The sequence below is a fragment of the Ranitomeya variabilis genome, chromosome 4 (genome assembly GCF_051348905.1).
Source record: "Ranitomeya variabilis isolate aRanVar5 chromosome 4, aRanVar5.hap1, whole genome shotgun sequence".
NCBI lineage: Eukaryota > Metazoa > Chordata > Amphibia > Anura > Dendrobatidae > Ranitomeya > Ranitomeya variabilis.
The window spans coordinates 700,771,850-700,799,337 of record NC_135235.1 but is presented as its reverse complement, the minus strand read 5'-3'; the positions used below and the strand labels follow the sequence as shown (position 1 = coordinate 700,799,337).

The following is a 27,488-nucleotide window of genomic DNA, read 5'->3' as shown; positions in this document are numbered from 1 at the left end:
ATAACATGAGTAGAATCACCACAGTAAAAGCACAACCCATTTTGACGTCTATGACTTTGCCGCTCAATTCTAGTCAGAATTCTGTCACATTGCATTGACTCAGGTCTCTGTTCAGAGAACACCGCCAGAGGATGCGCAGATTTGCGCTCCCGCAAACGCCGATCAATCTGAATGGCCAAAGCCATTGACTCATTCAGACTTGCAGGCGTGGGGAACCCCACCATAACATTCTTAATGGCTTCAGAAAGACCCTCTCTGAAATTTGCAGCCAGGGCACACTCATTCCATTGAGTCAGCACTGACCATTTCCGAAATTTTTGACAGTACACCTCAGCTTCATCCTGACCTTGAAAGATAGCCAGCAAAGCCTTTTCTGCCTGGTTCTCAAGATTAGGTTCCTCATAAAGCAGTCCAAGCGCCAGAAAAAATGCATCCACATTCAGCAATGAAGGATCTCCTGGCGCCAGAGAGAAAGCCCAATCTTGAGGGTCGCCGCATAACAAGGAGATAACAATTTTAATTTGCTGAGCGGAATCACCAGAGGAACGAGGTCTCAAAGATAGAAACAATTTACAATTATTCCTAAAATTCAGAAACCTAGATCTATCTCCAGAAAACAACTCAGGAATAGGTATCTTTGGCTCAGACATAGGGCTATGAACAACAAAATCCTGAATATTTTGCACCCTTGCAGCAAGATGATCCACACTAGAAGTCAGACTCTGAATATCCATGTCTGCAGCTGAGCTCAAAACCACCCAGAGATTAAGGGGATGAGAGAAGCTGGACAGACTGCAGCAAAGGAAGAAAAAAAAAAAATTGTACTCAGGACTTCTTTTATCCCACTTCATGCGATGCATTAAACACCTTTTTGGCCTGCTGTACTGTTATGATCCCAGTGGCTTAGGATCACTGAATTGTAAAGCACACTGCATGTGTGCTGCAGAGACAAAAAACACAGACACTTATCTTAGCTGAATTGACAACAGGGCATGAGGAGCCAGACAGATGCAATCCCTCCAAGAACAATGGACAACTGGCAAGGACTAATGGATCCTGCACACCTAAATACCAAGTAGAGCTGCAATCAGCAGAAACACCTGCCCTGGATTACAACCCAGAGCAACTGCACTACCACCAACAACCACCGGAGGGAGCCCAAGAACAGAATTCACAACAAGGTCCCAAAACAACATTACTTCAGGCTTACCGCGCAGACTCCCTCTGCAACACATACTGGCCATTTACAATCATGCCGGACACTTTCATTATCACTATTACAGATACGCCTCCATGCGTATCCTGAGGAGCACATACAGTGCCCCCTGACTGTAACATGGGTCACTGCATCACACTAGGTCTAATAATGACTTTTCCCTGTGTGGGATTTTTGATGTTTAATCCCTTTACCCCCAAGAGTGATTTGCACATTAATGATCGGGCCAATTTTTACAATTCTGACTACTGTCCCTTTATGAGGTTATAACTCTGGAACGCTTCTATGGATCCTGATGATTCTGACATTGTTTTCTCGTGACATATTGTACTTCAAGACAGTAGTAAAATTTCTTTGATATGACTTGCGTTTACTTGTGAAAAAATGGAAATTTGGTGAAAATTTAGCAATTTTCCAACTTTGAATTTCCATGCCTTTAAATCACAGAGATATGCCACACAAAATACTTAATAAGTAACATTTCCCACATGTCTACTTTACATCAGCACAATTTTGGAACCAAAATTTTTTTCTTTGTTAGGAAGTTATAAGGGTTAAAAGTTGACCAGCGATTTCTCATTTTTGCAACACAAATTTTTTTTAGGGACCACATCCCATTTGATGTAACTTTGAGGGGTCTATATGATAGAAAATACCCAAAAGTGAACCCTTTCTAAAAACTGCACCCCTCAAGGTGCTCAAAACCACATTCAAGAAGTTTATTAACCCTTCAGGTGCTTCACAGGAATTTTTGGTATGTTTAAAAAAAATGAACATTTAACTTTTTTCACAAAATATTTTAACTTCAGATCCAATTTGTTTTATTTTCCCAAGGGTAACAGGAGAAATTGGATGCCAAAAGTTATTGTGCAATTTGTCCTGAGTACGTCGATACCTCATATGTGGGGGTAAACCACCGTTTGGGCACATGGCAGAGCTCGGAAGGGAAGGAGAGCCGTTTGACTTTTTCAAAGCAAAATTGTCTGGAATTGAGATAGGACGCCATGTCACGTTTGGAGAGCCCCTCATGTGCCTAAACAGTGGAAACCCCACAAGTGACCTCATATTGGAAACTAGACTCCCCAAGGAACTTATCTAGATGTGTTGTGAGAACTTTAAACCCCCAAGTGTTTCACTAAAGTTTATTATTATTTATTTATATAGCACCATTGATTTCAAGGTGCTGTACATGAGAAGGGGTTACATACAAATTAAAGATATCACTTACAGTAAGCAAACTAACAATTACAGACTGATACAGAGGGGTGACGACCCTGCCCTTGCGGGCTTACATTCTACATGATGGTGGGGATGGAGACAATAGGTTGAGGGTTGTAGGAGCTCTGGTGTTGGTAAGGCGGTAGCCTCAGTAGTGGTGAGGAGGCAACAGGGTCAGTGCAGGCTGTAGGCTTTCCTGAAGAGGTGGGTTTTCAGGTTCTGTCTGAAGGATCCAAATGTGTTTGATAATCGGATGTGTTGGGGCAAAGAATTCCAGAGGATGGGGGATATTCCGGAAAAGTCCGGAGATTACACGAGGGAAGATATCGGGAGATTAGTTCAGAGATATATGGAGGAGACAGGTTATAGATGGCTTTGTAGGTCAGTATTAGTAATTTGAACTGGATACGCTGAGGGAATGGGAGCCAGTGAAGAGATCTGCAGAGGGGGGAAGCGGAGAAGTAGCGAGGAGAGAACTGAATTCGTCGGGCAGCAGAGTTAAGGATGGACTGGAGAGGTGCAAGGGTGTTTGCAGGGAGGCCACAGAAAAGGATGTTGCAGTAGTCAAGGTGGGAGATGATGAGGGCATGCACAAGCATTTTAGGACATTTACAGTTGAGGAAAGGACGGGTTCTGGAGATATTTTGGAGCTGGAGGTGACAGGAGGTGGAAAGAGCTTGGATGTGTGGTTTGAAGGACAGGGCAGAGTCAAGGGTTACTCCGAGGCAGCGGACTTCCGGTACGGAGGAAAGTGTGATGTCGTTAATTGCGATAGATGGGTCAGGTATGGAAGATCTATGAGATGGAAGAAAGATGATGAGTTCAGATTTGTCCACATTGAGTTTGAGGAAGAGAGAGAAGGAGGATATGGCTGATAGACACTCAGGGATTCTGGACAGCAGAGCGGTGACGTCTGGGCCAGAAAGGTAGATCTGAGTGTTATCAACATAAAGGTGGTACTGGAATCCATGGGACTTTATGAGTTGTCCCAGGCCAAGTGTGTAGATTGAGAAGAGTAGGGGTCCTAGAACAGAGCCTTGGGGGACTGCAACAGGGAGGGTGGGATGAGGAAGTTGTGTGGGAGTGGGAGACGCTGAATGTGCGGTTGGAAAGGTATGAGGAGATCCAGGATAGGGTGAGGTCTTTGATGCCAAAGGTGGAGAGGATCTGTAGTAGGAGGCAGTGGTCAACTGTGTCAAAAGCAGAGGACAGATCTAGAAGGAGGAATAGAGTATTGTCCGTTAGCTTTGGCTGTAAGTAGGTCATTGGTGATTTGGTCAGGGCTGTCTCAGTTGAGTGATGGGGGTGTGTCATGATTTCCCAATGGCAAGGAAATAAAAAATAACAAAACGGACTAGCTCTCGGGTGATGGAAACTAAAGTTGACCGTGACCTGAACCTGACACAACACTTGAAGCAGCCGGGGAGTGTTCCTACGATGCCCTAGACACCACGCGCCAGCCAGAGATCTAACTACCCCTATCAGAGGAATATACAGGCCTGTCTTACCTCCAGAGATGTACCCCAAAAGGAGATAGCAGCCCCCCACAGATATTGACGGTGAGTTCAGAGGAAATGACATACGTAGGATGAACAGCAGGTTTAGCATAGAGAGGTCCGCTTTCTAGATAGCAGAAGGACAGGAAAGTGTTACTTCACGGTCAACTTAAAACACTACTCAAAAACACCATCCAGAAATTACTTTAAACTCCAGTGACAACTCATGCCACTTGGAGTGGCAATTTCTGTCCACAAGAGCTTCCAGCTGCAGCGAGACACATTACTGCAATCTGGACAAGAAGTTAGCATAAACTCAAAACAAAATTCAACTTAGCTGAACAGGAACTTGAGGCAGGAGAATGCAACAGAATGCTAATGATACATTGTTGGCCGGCATAGGACTAACAGCCAAGCAGCCTTAAATAGGAAACTCCCCTAATGGGTGGCAACAGGTGAGCAGAGATAGCAGAAAGCACACAAGTGGCACTACCATCAAACACCACCGGGGAGCCCACAAACAGAATTCACAACAGGGGTGGAAACCAGATTGTAGATTGTCAAAGAGAAAGTTAGATGAGAGGTGGGAGGAAAGTTCAGCGTGGACGTGCATAGCAGTGAAAATAAAAAATCATTTTTTTCCCCACAAAAAAAAAGATTTTTAAGCCATCAAATTTTTATTTTCACAAAGGTAACAGGATAAATTGGACAGCAAAAGTTGTTGTTTAATTTGTCCTGAGTACGCTGATACACCATATGTGGGGCGAAAACCACTGTTTGTGCGCATGGCAAAACTCGGAAGGGAAGGAGCGCCGTTTGACTTTTTCAGTGCAGAATTGGCTGGAATTGAGATCGGACGCCATGTCGCGTTTGGAGAGCCCGATGTGCCAGCAGTGGAAACTCCCCAATTCTAACTCCAATCCTAACCCCAACACACCCCTAACGCTAATTCCAACCCTATCCCCAACTTTAGCCACAACCCTAACCCTAACTTTAGCCACAACCCTAACCCTAACTTTAGCCCCAACCCTAACGGGAAAATGGAAATAATTTTTATTTAATTTTTTTTCCCTAACGGGGTGATAAAGGGGGTTTGATTTACTATTTGTAGCTGGTTTTTATAGCGGGTTCTTATGTTTGGCAGCTGTCACACACTAAAAGACGCTTTCTATTGCAAAAAGTAGTTTTTGCATCACATTTTGGCCCTGAGTCATGTGAGGTCTTGTTTTTTGCGGGGCAAGTTATCGTTTTTATTGGTACCATTTTCAGGCACATGACTTTTTTTGATCGCTTTATTACGATTTTTGGGAGGCAGAATGAACAAAAACCAACAATTCATGAATTTCTTTTGGGGGGCGTTTATACCGTTCCGCATGTGGTAAAATTGATAAAGCAGTTTTATTCTTCGGGTTAATACGATTACAGCGATACCTCATTTATATCATTTTTTAATGTTTTGGCACTTATACAATAAAAACTATTTAATATAAAATATTTTTGCATCGCTTTATTCCGAGGGCTATAACTTATTTTTTTGCTGATGATGCTGTATGGCAGCTAATTTTTTGCAGGACATGATGACGTTTTCAGCGGTACCATGTTTATTTATATCCGTTTTTTTGATCGCGTGTTATTCCACTTTTTGTACGGTGGTATGATGATAAATTATAGACCAGAGACAAGAGGACATACTAAAGAGCAGGGATCACCTTTAGATAAGATATGACATTTTATTAATGCACACAAGGAACCACAAAAAACACACACAAAAATGTAAAAACATTTAAAATACACAGAGAAAATATTGCCACTTGATGTAGCCTAACCAATCAGGAGCCATGATTAGCCAAGTAACACCAAACAATCATGTATATAACAATCTGATATATAGATTAAAGGGGTCTGTGGTCAGATAATCATGTATCAAATATACATTGATTAGTCTAATACACTTCTAACAACCAAAGATTGGCACCAAATACAAAGTGAATATACAAGTGGAAATGCTGTGGTCCCATAGACTTGTTAAGAGGAATCTTCCAACTTATAAATACCAGGGTAAATGCTCATTGTAACCCTCTAAAAAGTACAATTCCAGCATCCCACATAACAGCATTATTATCATAAATACATTACCAATCCTATACCAGTCCTAGATTCCAACCAGTTCCCAAGACCCCATACATCATTTGCAATCAGATAGGTGGCAGACTAAAAGCATGTCCTGTAGACCCGACGCGTATCGTCACTACCGTGACTTCATGAGGGGCAAGTAAAAGGCTAATGGGTTTAATGTGGTTTAGCCATATATACATATAGGGTAATTGTTGAACAGAAACAGCTGCCAGACTCACCGCATGGAGTACACGTGCATTCAGTGCGGCGTCTCTGAATACTAGGAAGTTGTAAAGAATTCAATCTCTAATGTGCATATGCTGGCGTTGTTATGGTAACCAAGGGACTCTATGGTCCGTGTCTATGCAGACTCATGAGCGATCTCCCTTAGATATTTAGATAGACACTGCGCATGCGTGGTATGTCACATGTCGAAGGTCCTTCAATTATACACTGCAGATCTAGTCACATGACCGCAGGTCCTTACACCGAGTCTCATAGCTCACAAAAAAAACAAAGAGCACCATGTGACCAGCCAACACAGTTACCTGATAGCAGTTGAGTATATTCACTAGCGATAGTATCATTTCTGTCAGAATTTGCATAGTATTCCCGTACAATCAAAGGGAAATATATGCATAGCGGGCCGCATAATCCTTAAAAACTAGATGGTGCATCTAAACTGCCAAAAAGGACCCTTCCATAGAGGCAAGTCACTCCCCATTTTTTTATTATTATGTTTAGTGACAATAGCATGATGGCAGTAACATATATTCCCTAGTGATAGTCTTAGTTACTCACCGGTTAACGGTGTTTTTCGGAGTCCATGACAGCACTACGGAGAGAGGGGATCCGCCCTTCAGGAACAGGAAACCTACAGATACATAAGGGCGGCACCTCTCCCACGCATCAGTTGGTTTACATAGCACAAGAGGACCACCAAGGTTAATAGCATACATAATAAACAATTATACAATAACTAACTATTCACTACCCGTGAATTATATGAATAAAGGAAGAGGTGTACACCCAGAACTTAAGAAGACGGGAGGGTATGTACAGGTGCTGTCATGGACTCCGAAAAACACCGTTAACTGGTGAGTAACTAAGACTTTATCGGTCGTCCATGACAGCACTACGGAGAGAATTACAGAGAGTAACTAACTAGGGAGGGACTACAGCTTGGAGCACCCTTACACCAATGGAAAGGTCAGAAGAGGCACCCAAGTTCAATCTATAATGGTTATAGAATGTGTTTGGGGAAGACCAAGTAGCAGCCTTACAGATTTGGTCGATCGACACCTCCAATCTTTCCGCCCACGAAGCCGCCATAGCTCTAGTGGAATGCGCTTTCAGACCTTCAGGCGCCGGCTTGCCCTTTGAGATGTATGCCAGCGAGATAGCCTCCCTGATCCATCTAGCTAAAGTAGATTTTGATGCTCTATGACCCTTCCTACTACCCTGATAGGACACGAATAGGGCATTATCTATCTTCCAGGGATCAGTTACTGCTAGATACTCCAGGATACATCTTTTTACATCTAAAGTGTGTAGCTTCCTTTCCTTATCGTTAGTAGGATTGGGGAGGAAGGATGGAAGAACTATTTCCTGTGTTCTGTGGAACCTGGACACTACTTTAGGAAGATATGCTGGATCAGGGGATAGTATCACTCTATCATCCCTAAGCTGCATGTAAGGGGGAACCCTGGATAATGCTTGGATGTCGCCTATCCTACGCGCCGATGTTAGGGCCACCAGGAAGGCTACTTTAAGGGATAAATTTTTAATAGAGGCAGATGCAATTGGCTCAAATGGGGCCTCTGTCATGGCTAAGAGGACTAGGTTCAGGTCCCATGGCATGACCCTATTCTTCACCATTGGCCTAGACCGTTTTGTCGCTCTGATGAATCTGCTGACCCAGTGATTCTCAGCAATGTTGCATGTCATGGTTCTCAATGGCAAGAGAACGTAGTAAAGCATACAAAAAGGAACAGCTCTTGGAAGATGGGAACTCGAGCTGACTGTGAGCTAAACCTACCGCACAAATAACAGTGGCCGGGTAGCGTGCCTACGTTTTATCCCTAGACGCCCAGCGCCAGCCGGAGAACTGACTGACCCTAGCAGAGGAAAATACAGACCTGGCTTACCTCTAGAGAAATTTTCCCCAAAAGGCAGACAGTAGCCCCCACATATATTGTCGGTGATTTCAGAGGAAATTGACATACGAAGTATGAAGATAGGTTTAGCAAATTGAGGTCCGCTTACTAGATAGTAGGAAGACAGAAAAGGGAACTTCACAGTCAGCTGAAAACCCTTTCAAACACCATCCTGAAATTACTTTAAGACTCTAATATCAACTCATGACACCAGAGTGGCAATTTCAGATCACAAGAGCTTCCAGCCTCAGAAATAAACAATCACAGAGAACTGGAACAAAAATGCAAAACAAACTTAGGACTACAAGTCCAACTTAGCTGATAGTAGTCTAGGAGCAGGAACATGCAACAGAAAGGCTTCTGGTAACATTGTTGGCCGGCATAGAAATGACTGAGGAGCAAGGCTAAATAGACAACTCCCACATCCTGATGGAAACAGGTGAACAGAGGCGATGAAGCACACAAGTTCAGTACCACCAGTGACCACCGGGGGAGCCCAGAAACCAAATTCACAACAGTTGCAGCCAAAGAGAGCCCCTAAGGCTGATACCTGCACTTTAAGTGTATTTGGGGATAACCCCATATCTAACCCCTTCTGTAAGAATTCTAAAATCTGGTCTATTGGTATTGACTGACCAGCTATTACTCCCGAGTTTTGAAGGAACCTCTTCCAGATCCTGACATAAATCTTTGTAGTGATTATTTTTCTGCTCTTCAGCAGAGTGTTAATGAGGCCCGGAGAGAACTCCCTATCTTTTAACAGCACCCGCTCAAAATCCACGCCGTCAGATGAAGGCCAACCGCCCGAGGATGGTAGACTGGGCCCTGGGATAGGAGATCCTGGATGTCTGGCAAGACCCATGGGTCGGATATCGACATAGCCCTCAGGCATGGGAACCACGTCCTTCTGGGCCAGAAGGGGGCAATTATTATCACTGTGGCTTTGTCCTTCCTGATTTTCCTCACCACCAGAGGAAGTAGAGACAGGGGAGGAAAGGCGTAGGCTAGCCTGAAGTTCCAGTCTATGAGGAGGGCGTCTACCGACAGAGGATTTTCTCTGGGGTTGAGAGAGCAGAATTGTGCCACTTTCCTGTTTTCTTTTGTGGCAAACAGGTCTACCTCTGGTTGACCCCATCTTTCCACGATGAGGTTGAAGATGGAGTCGTTCAGGGACCATTCTCCCTGCCTCAATGTGTTGCGGCTTAAGAAATCCGCCATAGGGTTTTCTGCCCCTCTTATGTGAAGAGCCGTCAATGAGAGAAGATGTTGCTCTGCTAGATGGAATAGACGATCTGCTACGCACATTAGGGATTTGGAACGAGTCCCGCCTTGGTGATTTATGTATGCCACGGCGACCCGATTGTCCGAGAATACCCGCACGTGGTGGCCCTGTAGATAGACAAGGAGTGATTTAACTGCCTGTTCCACAGCCGTTAACTCCTTTAGGTTGGAAGACATTTCTATCTGATCCCGATCCCAAAGCCCCTGGACCAACGTATCCCCCATGTGAGCCCCCCACCCAGAAGGGCTAGCGTCCGAGGTGACTATACGAGTTACATTATATTCCCAGGGGACCCCTGTGGACAGGTTCTGTTGGTCTAGCCACCATCCGAGGGACATAATAGCGTCTTGGGATAGGGTCATCAGGCTCTCCAGACATCCCCCCAACCTTTTTTGTTGTAACAGCACCTCGCCCTGAAGTATCCTCGTATGGTACTGGGCCCATCGGACCACTGGAATACAGGATGAGAGAGAGCCCAACAGAGACATGGCTCTTCTAAGGGACATGGTGGGGTTTTTAGAGGCACTCAGCACCTGAAGGTGCAAGCGATCAATTTTCTCCTGAGGCAAACGGCATTCCTGAACCTGGGAATCCAGGGTCAGGCCTAAAAAATCGCTGCACCGTCATGGGCTGTAAGCGTGATTTTTTAACATTTAGCATCCACCCCAGACGCTCCAGAGTAGACATCACTTTATGTAACTGTTCCAGACAGTGATCTGCCGTTTTACCTACGATAAGGAGATCGTCCAGGTAGGGGATTATTAGAATGTTGGACTCATGCAGGTGTGCCATAACTTCCGCCATAACTTTGGTAAACACTCGAGGGGCGACCGATATACCAAAGGGAAGGGCCCTATACTGGAAGTGTCTGATTACCCCATCCAACCTTACCGCCACCCTCAGGTATCGCTGGTGACCTGCATAAATAGGGATATGGTAATAGGCGTCCTTCAAATCCAATACTACCATAAAGCAGTTTTTAAACAGCAGCTTTATTGCGGTGTTAAAGGGCACCTGTCACCCCGTTTTTTCGGTATGAGATAAAAATACTGTTAAATAGGGCCTGAGCTGTGCATTGCAATAGTGTAGTTTGTGGACCCCGATTCCCCACCTATGCTGCCGAAATACGTTACCAAAGTAGTCGTTTTCGCCTGTCAATCAGGCTGGTCTGGTCAAAAGGGCGTGGTGTCTTCCCCCAGATTTTCCGTAGTTTTCCGTTGGTGGTGTAGTGGTGTGCGCATGCCCAAGGTCCAGAATCCTCTGCCAGGGGATTGAAAAGAGCGCGCTGTTCGTTATTCCATTGGTGATCGGTGGGCGCGACCATCTTCCTTTGGCCGCGCGTGCGCAGAAGCGGCGCTCTGCTGGCCGCGGCTTCAGGAAAATGGCCGCCGTGATATCCATCTGCGCACGCGCGGCATCCCACGGCCATTTTCCTGAAGCCGCGGCCAGCAGAGCGCCGCTTCTGCGCACGCGCGGCCAAAGGAAAATGGCCGCGCCCACCGATCACCAATGAAATAACGAACAGCGCGCTCTTTTCAATCCCCTGGCAGAGGATTCTGGACCTTGGGCATGCGCACACCACTGCGCCACCAACGGAAAACTACGCAAAATCTGGGGGAAGACACCACGCCCTTTTGACCTGACCAGCCTGATTGACAGGCGAAAACGACTACTTTGGTAACGTATTTCGGCAGCATAGGTGGGGAATCGGGGTCCACAAAATACACTATTGTAATGCACAGCTCAGGCCCTATTTAACAGTATTTTTATCTCATACCGAAAAAACGGGGTGACAGGTTCCCTTTAATAGTTTCCATCTTAAATGATTGAACGGTCAGGAAATTATTAAGAGCCCTAAGGTTAATAATTGTTCTGAAGGAGCCGTCAGGTTTACTTATTAGGAATAGAGAGTAGAATCCTCTACCCTGTTCTCCTTCCGGAACCTCTGACAGGACATTCTTATTGAGCAGGTCGTGAACTTCTGCTTCCAGGGCCGCCTGTTCTGCTGGAGAGGACCTGAGTGGGGTAATCCTGAAGAAGTTCTGAGGGATAGAAGAGAACTCTAGCCGCAGACCCGTAGCTATTAACCCCAAAATCCAATCACTACTGGAGATTTTGGACCAAGCCGGGTAGAAGGCAGATAGTCTACCTCCCACCGGGGCGACTAGTCATTGGGGTGGTTTTTTGACCTCACGGGATGGCTCCTGACGTCCTCCACCTCCAAACATAAATCCAGTACCTTTCTTCTTTTTCTCATCCCATCTGCTCTGGTCTCTGGCTGGTCTCCTCCGAAAGAATCTCTTCCCTGCGAAGGGACGCCTGTAAGAGGTAGTTGGAAGATTGGGAAACTTCTTCTTCTCGTCTCCAGCTTTCTCCAGCAGTTCGTCTAGGACTGGACCAAACAGGTATTCCCCTTCGCATGGGATAGAGCACAGACGGGATCTGGATTGAAGGTCACCCGGCCAACATTTCAGCCATAGGGCCCTGCGTGCTGCGTTTGATAGTCCGGCCGCCCTAGCCGCCATTCTTGCCGAATCCGCAGATGCATCCGCGAGAAAGGCAGCGGCATTCTGAATTGGCAGGAATTTCAACATAGAATCTCTGGAAACACCCCCTTCCAACTTAGACCCTAGCTGATCCAGCCAGACCATCATCGATCTGGCTGCACATGTCGCGGCTACAGCAGGTCTCAGGGCACCCGCCGACATCTCCCATGTCCCTTTAAAGAATGAGTCAGCCTTCTTATCGAGAGGATCCTTTAGGGAAGCCATGTCGTCGAAGGGGATAGATGATTTTTTAGATGCCTTAGACACCGCTGCGTCCAATTTCGGCGCTTTATCCCATGTGTTCACCATGGGGTCCTCAAAGGGATATCTACGCTTAAAGGCAGGTGGAAAAGAGCCTTTCTTCTCTGGTTTTTTCCATTCCCTTTTGATGAGGTTCTGGACCTTGTCATTGAGCGGAAAAGACCTACGTTTTTTAGGGTCTAGACCGCCAAACATTAGGTCCTGTGCTGAGAGTTCTGGCCTTTCATCAGCCACCCCCATGGTGGATCTAACTGATTTAATTAGTTTGTCCATTTGGTCCAATGGGAAACAGAACCGGTTAGACTCCTCTTCCGAAGAGGACGCTGAGGAGACAGAGGCATCTGACTCATTCTCCCTACTAGGGCCAGCGGACGAATCCGAATCTCAGGCGCTAGGTTCCCTTCTTCTTTTGGAAGGCTCCCGGGACAGGGATTTCAGGGAATCTTTCACCTCCTTCCTGATAATCTCCCTAAGGTTTGATGTGAAATCAGGAGATTCTTCCGCCACCTATGGGAGCGGAGAAAAAAGGCTATGTAAATTATCTGGCGCTACCGCTATCAGAGTTCCCATCAATTTATTTCCTACCGTCTGCCGTACACATGACTGACAAAGTCTCTTAGGGTAGGCGTCTGGCAAAGGGCAAGCGCATAGCGCGCACTCCTTGTTTTTTGTTTTACCAGCGCTTTTTTTCCCCTACGGAAATAAACATAGGAAAAGACTGCATCAGGGTCCATTCACGAAGATCTCTTACCCAGGCAGTAGCGGTAGGTACCGGATTACTGGGGAGTCGGTCCAGATCCTTCTGTTTATATCTGCGACCGGGCTGGTTACTGCGTCCGCGGGCTTTCGGCTGGGGGTTTGCGAGGATCTGTCCTGCTCCAGCAGACCGACGGCAGCTTCCGGCTCATCCATAACTGCAGATGGGCTCACAAGCAGCCCTGCAGCGTTATGCTTGGCTATATATAGCCCACCCCCGAATCCGGAACATGTGCAGGTGTGTGGCCAGAATCTTTTCCTCCACCTGCAAATCCGTGCCCCACCCCCCCGCCTCCAACCGCCCCCGCCGCATGCAGGATAGCGGTGATTTTTGCAAAAAACCGTCCGGCGTCCGACTTCCGGTTTTGCCCCCCCCCCCTTGCGCGTCACTTCCGGTATTGGCCTGAGGGCTCAGGAACGCACCCGGAAGCCGGGGACGGCGTCGCCAGACCCCCTAGCCGCCCGCCGCTACACCACCGCCGCCCGTGGCCGCAGCACAGCTGCGAAAGCGGCAGAAGCCGGCGCCCGACCCCCGGCCTGCCGACCAAAAAGGAGCGCACAGGGCGCCACCACACACTGCACCGCACTGACGGGGACTAGAGGCGGGGAAGACCGAGGCCCAGGAGGGTGAGCGGACCCCGGCGGGGCATACTCACCTCGCTGACCACTGAGGATGGACCTCCTCCGGACGTCGCTCCACCCTGCACCGCTCACTGTCGTGGAGCCCTACCCGGACCCACCGTGGCGCTTCCAGGGACCCGCACTGCCCGAGGTAGGAGACCCCCTCGCTACCTGGGTCGGACAGCCGGCCTGGGTATTGATAGGAGAAACGAAGTCGTATCTGCAGGGAATCCTGTCCTCCAGGAACAGGAAATCAACTGATGCGTGGGAGAGGTGCCGCCCTTATGTATCTGTAGGTTTCCTGTTCCTGAAGGGCGGATCCCCTCTCTCCGTAGTGCTGTCATGGACGACCGATAAAGTATCATTTATATACAGAGAGTTTCAAAGTTTGTATAGTGTCTCCATTTACTCACAGGGAAATATATAAATAGCGGACCACATATTCCTTAGAGACTAAATAGTGCATCTAGACTGCCACAAAGGACCCTTCTATAAGGACGAATCATTCCTTATTTCTCATTCTTAATAATAAAAGACACACACTCAAGTCTACTTGTTCCCATTCACATACTAGGTCGATTAGATTTAAATCTAATCCGACTGTAGTGAATGCTTTGTCATTGTCTGTCAATACACTCTCCATATAAATAACGGAGGCCAGGTTGATTATAAGTGCCATATTTGGTAAAATAAGAAAACCACTCGTATAAGCTATTGCTACAATAGGGTAGATCGAATTAGACACTTTATACCTACAAAGAATATGGTGCTACATTTTGAACAAACAAACCCAAGGTAACCAACATTCTCACATAGCTGTCATTCACCCAAATGACCAGTGATCAAAAATGTTATAGCACAGAAAAAATCATTGGATTCAAACGCCTAGAGACTAGAGTAATATTACCTATCAAACGCTTACTGTATATACCTACGAGTTCTTGTCCCAATCTATCTGACCATTAAGAGCCGTAAACCACATCTGGCTCCGAGAGGTACGTCACGTATAGTATTCCTATCTATAAACATGTACACAGGTGTAATATAGTTCTCACATGACCCAATTTCAGTAAGGTCTACGTGAACCTCTTCGTAAATATCCCCTGAAACAAAGATTTTAAAGCCTAGATTTTGTATTTGGTGCCAATCCATCATCAAAAGATATATGATCAAATTTAAAGAAGGTAAGTACCAACCAAAATACTATTTTTTAAAATTGTATTTGGTGCCAATTTGTACAAAAAGGAGACAAACGCCTATGATAACCCTATCTTGTTTTGTCAATGTTACATTTAGGCCACACCCATCGGTCCAAGTCAGCCAGATCAAGGTATACAAAAGTCACTTAGATTTGCTTATAAAAGCCTGTGAAGAGTAACTCTTCATTTAAGCCAGACGGAGAAAGGCTCTGTAAGGCTACGTTCACATTTGCGTTGTTGGGCGCAGCGTCGGCGACGCATACTGACGCATGCGTCATGCTCCCCTATCTTTAACATGGGGGGCGCATGGACATGCGCCGGTATGCGTTGTACTGCGTTTTACGACGCATGCGTCATATAGATGCACAAGACAGGACGCAGGGGATGCTACTTGTAGCTTTTTCCCTGCGCCGAAAGTCCCGATCTGTAGGATCTTATGACAACACATGCGTCGCAAAACGCTGCGTTGTGTACATGCGTTGTTGGTTGCGTCGCCGACGCTGCGCCCAACAACGCAAATGTGAACGTAGCCCAAGTCATAAATCCATTTTGACTCGCATCTTAGGGATGATGTTTCCTCCTCTGATGTTAGTGTCCACAGATTCCAGACCCATAATTTTCAATCCTTTAGTGTTGGCTCCATGGAAGTCCAAGAAATGTGCAGCCACTGAGAAGATTGTCTTGCCTTTCTCCCGATCTTTCATTGGCTCCTTCGCCTCAATTTCTGTGTCATTTGACCGACATATAATTTTGGACAATCGCATATCAATAGATATACGAGGTTTCTTGATCTGCAATTAAAAAACTGTTTAGGTCTAATGAAGGAAGGCAACGTGGGGATTATGAAACCATCCTGTGAAATCATGAGTTGGTATGATGATAAAGCATTGTTTTTACCTCCTTTTTTAATTTATTTCTTTCTTTTATGGTGTTCACTGAAGGTGTTAACTAGTGGGACAGTTTTATAGGTCGGGTCATTATGGACGCAGCGATACTAAATATGTGTACTTTTGAAACAATATTTATTTTTATTAATGTTTTATTAAAATTAATTTTTATGAAGGACCCCGCTGCTATCTTGGATTAGGGGGTCTGCAGGCAGAGAAAACCTCAGAACAATGCGATCACATTGCATTGTTCTGACGGTTTGAGGGACGCATGCAGGGAGCCCACTCACTGCGCGATGCTTCTCTATGCCACCGTAACATTGCGATCTTGTTTGATCGCAGTGTTCCGGCGGTTAAAGTGCCGGGAACGGTCCATGACCACTCCTGGCACTTAGTCCCTATAGGAGGAAAAACACAAGAATTGCACTGTATTGTCACATACTATCTATTCCTGACACTGGAGTGGCTTATAAACTTACGGAGTATATAGTTTGAGATCTGGGATCTGCCAATATGTGGCTGATTTTCTGACTGTTTCGGATAACATGATACATGATTTTATTTTATTTTTTTGTCTAGTCTCGCTTGAATATAGGTCAATATTAAATAGTCTCCTGATGAGTCGCCTTTGGTAGAAATGAGAGGCTTGGAGAGTGAGTGTGTATACGTCACATCACCCTATATACTGAACGGTGGGGTACATGTTTTTTCTATTAGTCACCTACTGACATTCAGGGGTAAATTATGGGTATAGTTTTACATTTCAAATTAATAAAGTTTAGTTTTATCCTTTTGTCAGCAAACATGAGGAATGACAAGAGACAACCCAATTAGGAAGATTCAATTTTGGTTAAAACTATTCCAACATTATGAACATAAAAAAGGCTTCTCCCCTATGTGACGTCTCCGATGTTTATTAACAGTTGATTTCCAAGTAAAATATTTCCCACATTAAGAAAATGAAAAAGGCTTCTCCTCTGTGTGACTGCTCTGATGTCTAACAAGCGTCCCTTTCCGGTTAAAACACTTCCCACATTCTGAACAGGAAAAAGGCTTCTCCCCTGTGTGAGTTCCCTGGTGGCTAACAAGATGTGATTTCTGGTTAAAACATTTCCCACATTCTGAACAGGAAAAAGGCTTCTCCCCTGTGTGGGTTCTTTGATGTTCAACAAGATTCCTTTTGAGAGGATAACATTTCCCACATTCTGAACAGGAAAAAGGCTTCTCTCCTGTGTGACTTCTTTGGTGCCTAACAAATTGTGATTTGTTGTTAAAACATTTCCCACATTCTGAACAGGAAAAAGGCTTCTCCCCTGTGTGAATTCTCTGGTGGCAAACAAGATGTGATTTCTCTTTAAAACATGTCCCACATTCTGAACAGGAAAAAGGCTTTTCTCCTGTGTGTGTTCTTTGATGTCCAACAAGACTCTTTTTGAGAGTAAAACATTTCCCACATTCTGTACAGGAAAAAGGCTTCTCTCCTGTGTGGGTTCTTTGATGTCTAACAAGATACAGTTTATCGTTAAAACATTTTGCACATTCTGAACAGGAAAAAGGCTTCTCCTCTGTGTGACTGCTCTGATGTCTAACAAGATACTTTTGATGACTAAAACATTTCCCACATTCTGAACAGGAAAAAGGCTTTTCTCCTGTATGGGTTCTTAGATGTTCAACAAGAGTCCTTTTTTGGGTAAAACATTTCCCACATTCTGAACAGGAAAAAGGCTTCTCCCCTGTGTGAGTTCTCTGGTGGCTAACAAGATGTGATTTCTGGTTAAAACATTTCCCACATTCTGAACAGGAAAAAGGCTTCTCCCCTGTGTGAGTGCTATGATGCCTAACAAAAACGGATTTCAGGATAAAACATTTCCCACATTCTGAACATGAAAATGACTTCTTTACTTTAGGAGCAGTTTGTTTTTTAATGCCTCTTTTGTGACTTTGATTTTTCTTGGTAGTCAGTAATGAATCAGAAGATGGGATCTGTTTCATAGGATCAGATGATAGATCTTTGCTGTGAATGGATGATGATATATCTGGAGTAACAGCAATCACTTTAGTTGTATTTTCTAGGATCTCAAGATCATGAGATTTAAAAATTGAAGATGTCAGCTGTCCCTCTGATCTGGTACAGTCATCTGAAAAGATAAAAAACAATTTTTTTAATAAAATATCCTTACGTTTTATATTTTTGAACATTTCTACTTAAACTCTCCATAAAAATGGCAAGCTATGTAAAATACTTTAATTATTTACCAAGACAATGATAGTTCACAGTCTAATAGAAAACCTTGTTGGATGAACCAGTAGTGTGTGGTGTTCAACTGTTTGTTCATTATGTTTCCCAAATATCGAATAAAAAGAAACCAATCAATGTTATGTAGGCGAAAAGAATACCAATTCTCATCTCACAAAAAAACAAGTCCCCGATCAGGTCCATCATCTGTCAATGGAAAAACAGGTTTCATAGGATCGTCACAAGATGGTATACCACCCCAGTGGTAACTCATACCTGGTACCCCAACATACCTCCAACCTGTTGGAGATGTAATAGAGATAAAGGGGTGTTCCTGCACATTTGGTGGTCATGTGATAAGATTAGATGGTTTTGGAATAGTGTTTTGAAAATTATTACCAAGTTGTGCAAACTTTCAAAACCCCCACGGCCGAACCTCATCTTTCTGAACTGGTCTAGGGATATTTCACAGACCAAGTACAAATCATTACACCTATTTTTATTAGCAGCCACAAAATGGCGCTCTCAGAGCAGCCCGAGCGTTGTTGATTGGTTCCTAAAAGTTGATCAGCTTTATTATGTAGAGGAAATTGGAGCTTTCACAAACTTCTCAAGAGACAGGTTTGGTGTAACATGGGAGCCATGGGTTCTGTATAGAGAATCTGATGAATACTTAAGGGTGATGAGTCAGCAGTCTCACACAACGAGGTAATAACTCAGGAACGCTTCAACGGATCCTAGCGGTTCTGAGATTGTTTTTTCGTGACATATCCTATAGGCTTCATGTTAGTGGTAAATTTAGGTCGATAATTTTTGCGTTTATTTGTGAAAAAAAAATGGAAATGTGGCGAAAATTTCGCAATTTTCAAACTTTGAATTTTTATTCTGTTAAACGAGAGAGTTATGTGACAGAAAGCAGTTAATAAATAACATTACCCACATGTCTACTTTACATCAGCACAATTTTGGAAACAAATTTTTTTTTGCTAGGAAGTTATAAGGGTTAAAATTTGACCAGCGATTTCTCATTTTTACAACGAAATTTACAAAACCATATTTTTTTAGGCATCACCTCACATTTGAGGTCAGTTTGAGGGGGCTATATAGCTGAAAATACTCAAAAGTGACACCATTCTAAAAACTGCACCCCTCAAGGTGCTCAAAACCACATTCAAAAAGTTTATTAACCCTTCAGGTGCTTCACAGCAGCAGAAGCAACATGGAAGGAAAAATGAACATTTAATTTAACTTTTTAGTCACAAAAATGATCTTTTAGCAACAATTTTTTTATTTTCCCAAGGGTAAAAACAGAAACTGGACCCCAAAAGTTATTGTACAATTTGTCCTGAGTACGACGATACCCCATATGTGGGGGGAACCACTGTTTGGGCGCACGACAGGGCTCGGAAGGGAAGGAACGCCATTTGACTTTTTCAATTAAAAATTGGCTCCAATCTTTAGCGGACACCATGTCGCGTTTGGAGAGCCCCTGTGTGCCTAAACATTGGAGCTCCCTCACAAGTGACCCCATTTTGGAAACTAGATCCCCCAAGGAGCTTATCTAGATGCATAGTGAGCACTTTGAACCCCCAGGTGCTTCACAAATTGATCCGTAAAAATGAAAATGTACTTTTTTTTTTTTTTCACAAAAAATTTCTTTTAGCCACAATTTGTTCATTTTCACATGGGCAACAGGATAAAATGGATCCTAAAATGTGTTGGCCAATTTCTCCTGAGTACACCGATACCTCATATATGGTCACAAACCACTGTTTGTGCACACGGCAAGGCTTGGAAGGGAAGGAGCGCCATTTGACTTTTGAATGAAAAATTAGCTCCAATCGTAAGAGGACACCATGTCGCGTTTGGAGAGCCCCTGTGTACCTAAAGATTTGAGCTCCCCCACAAGTGACCCCATTTTAGAAACTAGACCCCCCAAGGAACTTATCTAGATGCAAATTGAGCACTTTGAACCCCCAGGTGCTTCACAAATTGATCCGTAAAAATGAAAATGTACTTTTTGTTTTTCACAAAATAACCAGTCCAGGAATACCAACACAAACAATAGAATAACAGAACAGAGCATATTACATATAAATAACAGAAAAGAAAAATAAAAAATAAATGAAAATAATAAAAAAATAATAATTTTGTTGGTTATTTTGCCAACAAAAAATATATATATGTATATATGGGTACATTTTACTATGAACAATTAATACTGTCCAGGCTGTTTGCTTATTCTGATGTTGGGTGGTTGTATCTTTTCCATATAATTTGCTGTTTGTTTATAGTTCCTTTTCATGGATAATGTTCTTTGCCCTTCTTCTTGCCCTCTTTCACTAAGGCCGCGTCCGTACCGCGCATGCGTGCTGCTTGCGTCCTGCTGTGTTCGGCGTTTCCATGCCGCCTGCTGCAGGATCATGTGGGGCCCCACGTGTTTCCTGTTACGTTTGGCAGAGTGAGCGTTGGGCATGGCGGATGCAGCAATAGGTGCACAGCGTGAGTACAGACATTTCCGGCATGGTGGTATAAAATGACACACATGGCAGTATCTCCTCACCGCCCCCTGAGGAAGGAGCTTTAGCTCCGAAACGCGCGTCGGGGTGGACTCTCGGCTTCCCGCTGCTACAAATACCAGGTAGTAGTTTTGATGTATGTGGCCATGATTTGCGTTATGCTATTATGCTGGTATACATATGGATATTGATCCTTTCTATTTTGATATGGCCAGTGATTGCTTATTCATTATGATCGTTGGCATGATCGTGCAGTGATGGCTCTTTGGAGTCCTTGGGCATCTTGCACAGCCACACAGTGTTTTACTTCCCCTCACTGCTGTCCATTAATCTGTCCTCTGTTCTGATTGGAGTTTTATTGGTTATTTAATAAAATCTATACATTTTATGGGAGGATCTAACTGCGTTTCTGTGGTGTTTTTGTATGTAGCTTTTGCAGTTCTCCTAATACAGTCCTGACACGCATGCAGGTGACATCTACAGTAAATTATTTGCTGATTGAACATTAACTGTATATTTATGCATGTATAATGTTTATGACTACCTTATTATTAGCCCTGGCATACCAGCCTGACCAAAGAACTGAGGCGAGCTTCCAAGGCTGATGAGCAGAGATGGAAAAGATCCCACTCCAATGAGCACTTCATCGCATTCAAACAGTCCCTCACTACTTTTAAGGCCACACTCGCCACAGCTAAACAAACCTACTTCTCATCTCTCATATCCTCCCTGTCTCACAACCCCAAACAGTTATTCCACAGTTTCAATTTACTCCTCTGTCTCCCAGCACTTCCTCCCTCCCCACTCATCTCAGCTGAAGATTTTGCCTCATTCTTCAAGCAGAAGATTGATAACATCAGAGACAGTTTTGGTTGACAACCCCCAGAGCCCTTCCTCCCAACTTCCCAGCCCTCCACCTCCAAAACCAACTTCTCCACCATTACAGAAGATCGACTCTCCACTCTACTCTCAAGATCGCATCTCACCACCTGTGCACTTAACCCAAACCCATCCCACTTCATCCCAAACCTCACCACAGTCTTCACTCCAACCCTAACCCACTTCTTCAACCCATCACTAACAACTGGTGTTTTCCCCTCAAGGTTTAAACATGCCTCAATCACACCTATCCTCAAAAAGCCCTCTCTTGACCCATTCTCTGTATCTAGCTGTCACTCTATATCACTTCTCCCCTATGCCTCAAAACTAAGGGAACAACACGTCCATCTTGAACTGTCCTCCCATCTCTCTTCCTGCTCCCTCTTCGACCGCTTACAATCTGGCTTCCGGTCACTCCACTCCACTGAAACTGCCCTAACTAAGGTCACCAATGACCTATTAACAGCCAAAAGCAAGCAACACTACTCTGTCCTCCTCCTCCTGGACCTGTCCTCTGCCTTTGACCCGGTGGCATCACAGACTTGGCCCTATCCTGAATCTCATCATACCTAACAGACCGGACACTCAGCATCTCCCACTCACACACCACATCCTCACCTAGCTCCCTGTCGGAGTCCTGCAAGGTTCAGTCCTAGGGCCCCGCTCTTCTCCATTTACACCTTTGACCTGGGACAGCTCATAGAATCTCACGGCTTTCAGTATCACCTCTGTGCTGATGACACACAAATCTACCTCTCTGGACGAGATATCACCACCCTACTAACCAGAATCCCTCAGTGTCTGAGCTATTTCATCCTTCTTCTCAACTAGATTTCTAAAACTTAACATTGACAAAACAGAATTCATTAACTTTTCCCCATATCACGTGACCCCCCCCAACGAACCTATCCATTACAGTAAACGGCTGCCCACTCTCCCCAGTCCCACAAACTCGCTGCCTCAGGGTAATCCTTGACACTGATCTCTCCTTCAAACCACATATCCAAGCCCTCTCCACGTCCTGCAGCCTTCAACTCAAAAATATTTCATGGATCAGTACATTCCTAAACCAAGAATCTGCAAAAACCCTAGTCCATGCCCTCATCATCTCCCTCCTTGACTAATGCAACCTCCTGCTATGTGGCCTCCCCTCAAACTCTCTTGCACCCCTCCAATCTATTCTAAACTCTGCTGCCCGACTAATCCACCTGTCCCCTAGCTATTCCCCCTGCCACTCCCCTTTGTCAATCCCTTCACTGGCTCACCATTGCCCAGAGACTCCAATACGAAACCCTAATCCTGACATACAAAGCCATCCACAACCTGTCTCCTCCATACATCTGTGACCTCGTCTCCCGGTACTTACCTGTATGCAACCTCCGATCCTCATAAGATCTCCTCTTCTCAAAATCGCATACAAGATTTCTCTCGTGCATCACTCCTACTCTGGAACTCTCTACCACAACATATCAGACTCTCGCCTACCATTGAAACCTTCAAAAAGAACCTGAAGATCTACCTCTTCCGACAAGCCTACAACCTGCAGTAACCACTGATTGACCAAACCTCTGCATAATCAGCTCTACCCTTACCTATTGTATCCTCAAACATCCCTTGTAGATTGTGAGCCCTCGCAGGCAGGGTCCTCGCCACTACTGTACCAGTCGTGACTTGTATTAAGATTATTGTACTTGTTTTTATTATGTATACCCCTCCGCACATGTAAAGCGCCATGATATAAACGGCGCTATAATAACAAATAATAATGATAATACTGGGACACAGTGTAAAACTAAGAATGAATTAAAAAAATACCAAGGGGTAGATGGATCATCCAGGTTGTAAGTTCTAAAGAAAATAACTTTCAGTGACCAAAGTTCTTTGAACAGTTTTGGGTGGAGGAGAATGTTTTGGTCTAGAGGCAAAATGGTGATTATGGCAATACAGCCGGACTACAACACCGATAAAGCAACCACAGCCGATGACTGAGAAGAATCTGTGACTTCTCTGCATTTAGTAGTTACTACTCACCTGGGTAGTCATATGTAGGAATCTCCTCTTTACACCGCTCATCATCTCTCACATATGTCTCTGTAGTATTAATATGGGTCAGATCTTCACCCTGAAACAAATATTGTAAAAGTCACAGACAGATGGAGATGTCACATCTATGATCAGCTCTAATCCTGCCATCTCCACCGTTCTCATTACACAAGTATAAAAAATATAATACTGGTGGATAAAACAAGACTGAGCACAAGACCTTCACCAGCGTCTACACATCGTGGGGGAGATCTAATGACGACTTCTCTCAATCTACCTGATGATCCTGAGGAACACTGGGATCTTCTTGCTTACAGTCTTGTGGAAGAAGAGGACAGGGACATCTCTCTGGTGTTGTCCTCTTACTGGATAGACCTGGAGGAAACACATACAGGGGGTGAATTCATTCTTTACATACAGATAACTACAGGCTGTATGTATTTAGTCCTGTCTATTACCTGGAGATGTGAGAGGCTGGGGAACCTCCATTATGACGTTCTTGTACAGATCTCTGTGTCCTTCTAAATACTCCCACTCCTCCATGGAGAAATGGACAGCGACATCCTGACACCTTATAGGAACCTGACATATACAATGATACCATCATCCCCCCGATCCCTTCATAGTGTTACTGTATAATGTCCCAGCATTCCCAGCAGTGTCACCTCTCCAGTCAGCAGCTCAATAATCTTGTAGGCGAGTTCTAGGATCTTCTGGTCATTGATGTCCTCATGTATCAGGAGGTGGGATGGAGGCCCCGTGACTGGGCTCAGGGGTCTTCCCCATTCCTCCGACACAGGGTCCTGACAGCGGTCACTAGAGGTCTTCTTCACCATTGTGTAATCCTGCTTATGGAGAGACACATTAATAAATCTCACTACAGACATTTCCAGAGTTCTTACCTCTCCAGTTCTGTCCATCTCTTATTGTCATAGATAAGAATGATGTAATGTGACGTCATCAGAATCTCTCACCTCTCCAGTAAGCCGGAAGAGGATTTCTAGGGTGAGGTCTAATATCCTCTCCGCCATCTTGTCTCTGTCCATATCTATCTTTGATGGTTAAATCAGGAAAATTTTCTTTTGCAGAAGATCTTCACTGAGAGGATCTGATATTGTAGAGACCTGAATGAGAAGATGAGTTGATGTAACATCATAAGAATCCTGTGTAATAATACAATTACTGGAGATAATAAGGGAAACATATGAGATTTATTATTTTACAGTATTTAGTTGTTTTCTTCTTTACATCTACTAATAAAACCTATATACCGTATATACTCGAGTATAAGCCGACCCAAGTAAAAGCCGACCCCCCTAATTTTGCCACAAAAAACTGGGAAAACTTATTGACTCGAGTATAAGCCTAGGGTGGAAAATGCAGCAGGTACCGGTGAATTTCAAAATTAAAAATAGATGCTCCATACCGTTCATTATGGCCCCATAGATGCTCCATATAAAGCTGTGCCACATATAATGCTCTGCACCGTTGCCCCATAGCTGTGCCATATATATATAATGCTCTGCACCGTTGCCCCATAGCTGTGCCATATATATAATGCTCTGCACCGTTGCCCCATAGCTGTGCCATATATATAGTGCTCTGCACCTTTGCCCCATAGCTGTGCCATATAGTGCTCTGCACCGTTGCCCCATAGCTGTGCCATATATATATATATAATGCTCTGCACCATTGCCCCATAGCTGTGCCATATATATATAGTGCTCTGCACCGTTGCCCCATAGCTGTGCCATATAGTGCTCTGCACCGTTGCCCCATAGCTGTGCCATATATATATATATATATAATGCTCTGCACCGTTGCCCCATAGCTGTGCCATATATATAGTGCTCTGCACCGTTGCCCCATAGCTGTGCCATATATATAATGCTCTGCACCATTGCCCCATAGCTGTGCCATATATATAATGCTCTGCACCATTGCCCCATAGCTGTGCCATATAGTGCTCTGCACCGTTGCCCCATAGCTGTGCCATACATATAGTGCTCTGCACCGTTGCCCCATAGCTGTGCCATATATATAGTGCTGTGCACCATTGCCCCATAGCTGTGCCATATATATAGTGCTCTGCACCATTGCCCCATAGCTGTGCCATATAGTGCTCTGCACCGTTGCCCCATAGCTGTGCCATATATATAGTGCTCTGCACCGTTGCCCCATAGCTGTGCCACATATAATGCTCTGCACCGTTGCCCCATAGCTGTGCCATATATATATAATGCTCTGCACCATTGCCCCATAGCTGTGCCATATATATAGTGCTCTGCACCATTGCCCCATAGCTGTGCCATATAGTGCTCTGCACCGTTGCCCCATAGCTGTGCCATATATATAATGCTCTGCACCGTTGCCCCATAGCTGTGCCATATATATATATAGTGCTCTGCACCGTTGCCCCATAGCTGTGCCATATATATAATGCTCTGCACCGTTGCCCCATAACTGTGCCATATAGTGCTCTGCACCATTGCCCCATAGCTGTGCCATATAGTGCTCTGCACCGTTGCACCATAGCTGTGCTATACATATAGTGCTCTGCACCGTTGCCCCATAGCTGTGCCATATATATAGTGCTCTGCACCATTGCCCCATAGCTGTGCCATATATATAGTGCTCTGCACCATTGCCCCATAGCTGTGCCATATAGTGCTCTGCACCGTTGCCCCATAGCTGTGCCATATATATAGTGCTCTGCACCGTTGCCCCATAGCTGTGCCATATAGTGCTCTGCACCGTTGCCCCATAGATACTCCACATAAATCTGTGCCATTGCTGCTGCTGCAATAAAAATAATAAAACACATACTCATCTCTCTTGCTTGCAGCTCCTCAGCGTCCGGTCCCGGCGTCTCTCCGCACTGACTGATCAGGCAGAGGGCGGCGCGCACACTATATGCGTCATCGCGCCCTCTGACCTGAACAGTCAGAGCGGAGAGACGCCGGGAAGATGGCGCGGCGCCCGGCGTGTGGAACGAGGGAAGGTAAATATGACATACTTACCTGCTCCCGGTGTCCCGCTCCTTCCCCCGGACAGCTGGTCTTCGGTGCCGCAGCCTCTTCCTCTGTCAGCGGTCACCGTTACCGCTTCATTAGAGAAATGAATAGGCGGCTCCGCCCCTATGGGAGGTGGAGTCCATATTAATTTCTCTAATGAGCGGTCCCACGTGACCGCTCAGGGGAAGAGCTGCGGCACCCGGAGACCGTGGGACGGGCAGGGGGAGCGACAGGAACGCCGGAACTAGGTGAGTATATGACAGTCCTCACCCGCCGACCCCACCACCGATCATGACTCGAGTATAAGCCGAGAGGGGCACTTTCAGCCCAAAAATTTGGGCTGAAAATCTCGGCTTATACTCGAGTATAAAAGGTATTTAGGCCACAGACAATAAGCTTCCTCGGAGTCGGCAGCTGAATACGTTTTTCATAGACTCATCTTCCATAACGCTAATTCTCGTCTCATTTACCGACCCTGGAATCGGCATTAGGAATACTGCAGGAGATATTCATTACACAAGACATGAGAAATAACGACTTCATGATGAGGACGACATCATCTTCTACTACAGCTCTAGAAACACATTTGGACAGAGTCGATCACTGACTCCATCACCATCGGCCGTCTATATGAAGGTTTCCCGTCTTCCCCACACTGTAATCTTCTATCACGTTAGATCTCAGGTCTGATTCACACACAGAAGTTTGTTTATAGGCTAGGAAGGGGGTAATACCCATGGAGCTTCCCAGGCTATTAATAGCAGCTCACAATTGTATACTTAGCCTTTAGTGGCTATTAAAACCAAAAAAGTGACATAAGCTCCCTCTATATTTAATAACCAGCAAAGGCTATGCAGACAGCTGCGAGTTGATATTAATAGCCTAGAAAGGGGCCATGGATACTGGCCCCACCCAGGCTAAAACATCAGCTCTCAGCCACCTCAGAAAAGGCACATCTCTAAGATGCACCAATTCTAACACTTAGCCTCTCTCTTCCCACTTGCTCTTTAGCGGTTGCAAGAGGGGTAATAGTTGGGGGATTGA

At 44.9% G+C, this 27,488-nt stretch overlaps 1 protein-coding gene across 3 annotated transcripts in view; it reads right to left on the bottom strand.

Moving 5' to 3' along the window:
- The window catches only part of LOC143766444 (uncharacterized), a 427,135-nt gene that overhangs the window by 373,154 nt on the left and 26,493 nt on the right, over nucleotides 1–27,488 (bottom strand). The window contains exons 2-9 of one of the 3 annotated variants that reach the window (XM_077254140.1): nucleotides 24,405–24,554; nucleotides 24,096–24,275; nucleotides 23,889–24,012; nucleotides 23,708–23,805; nucleotides 23,419–23,509; nucleotides 23,212–23,235; nucleotides 22,980–23,063; nucleotides 15,185–17,891 (exon numbers count right to left, since the gene is read on the bottom strand). In XM_077254140.1, the coding sequence (XP_077110255.1) occupies nucleotides 16,705–17,891; nucleotides 22,980–23,063; nucleotides 23,212–23,235; nucleotides 23,419–23,509; nucleotides 23,708–23,805; nucleotides 23,889–24,012; nucleotides 24,096–24,275; nucleotides 24,405–24,476 (1,860 nt within the window). In that variant the 5' untranslated portion in view covers nucleotides 24,477–24,554 and the 3' untranslated portion in view covers nucleotides 15,185–16,704. Of the gene's footprint in view, nucleotides 1–15,184; nucleotides 17,892–22,979; nucleotides 23,064–23,211; nucleotides 23,236–23,418; nucleotides 23,510–23,707; nucleotides 23,806–23,888; nucleotides 24,013–24,095; nucleotides 24,276–24,404; nucleotides 24,555–27,488 lie in introns of those variants that run through there. The other 2 variants (XM_077254142.1, XM_077254139.1) reach the window with 2 other exon arrangements.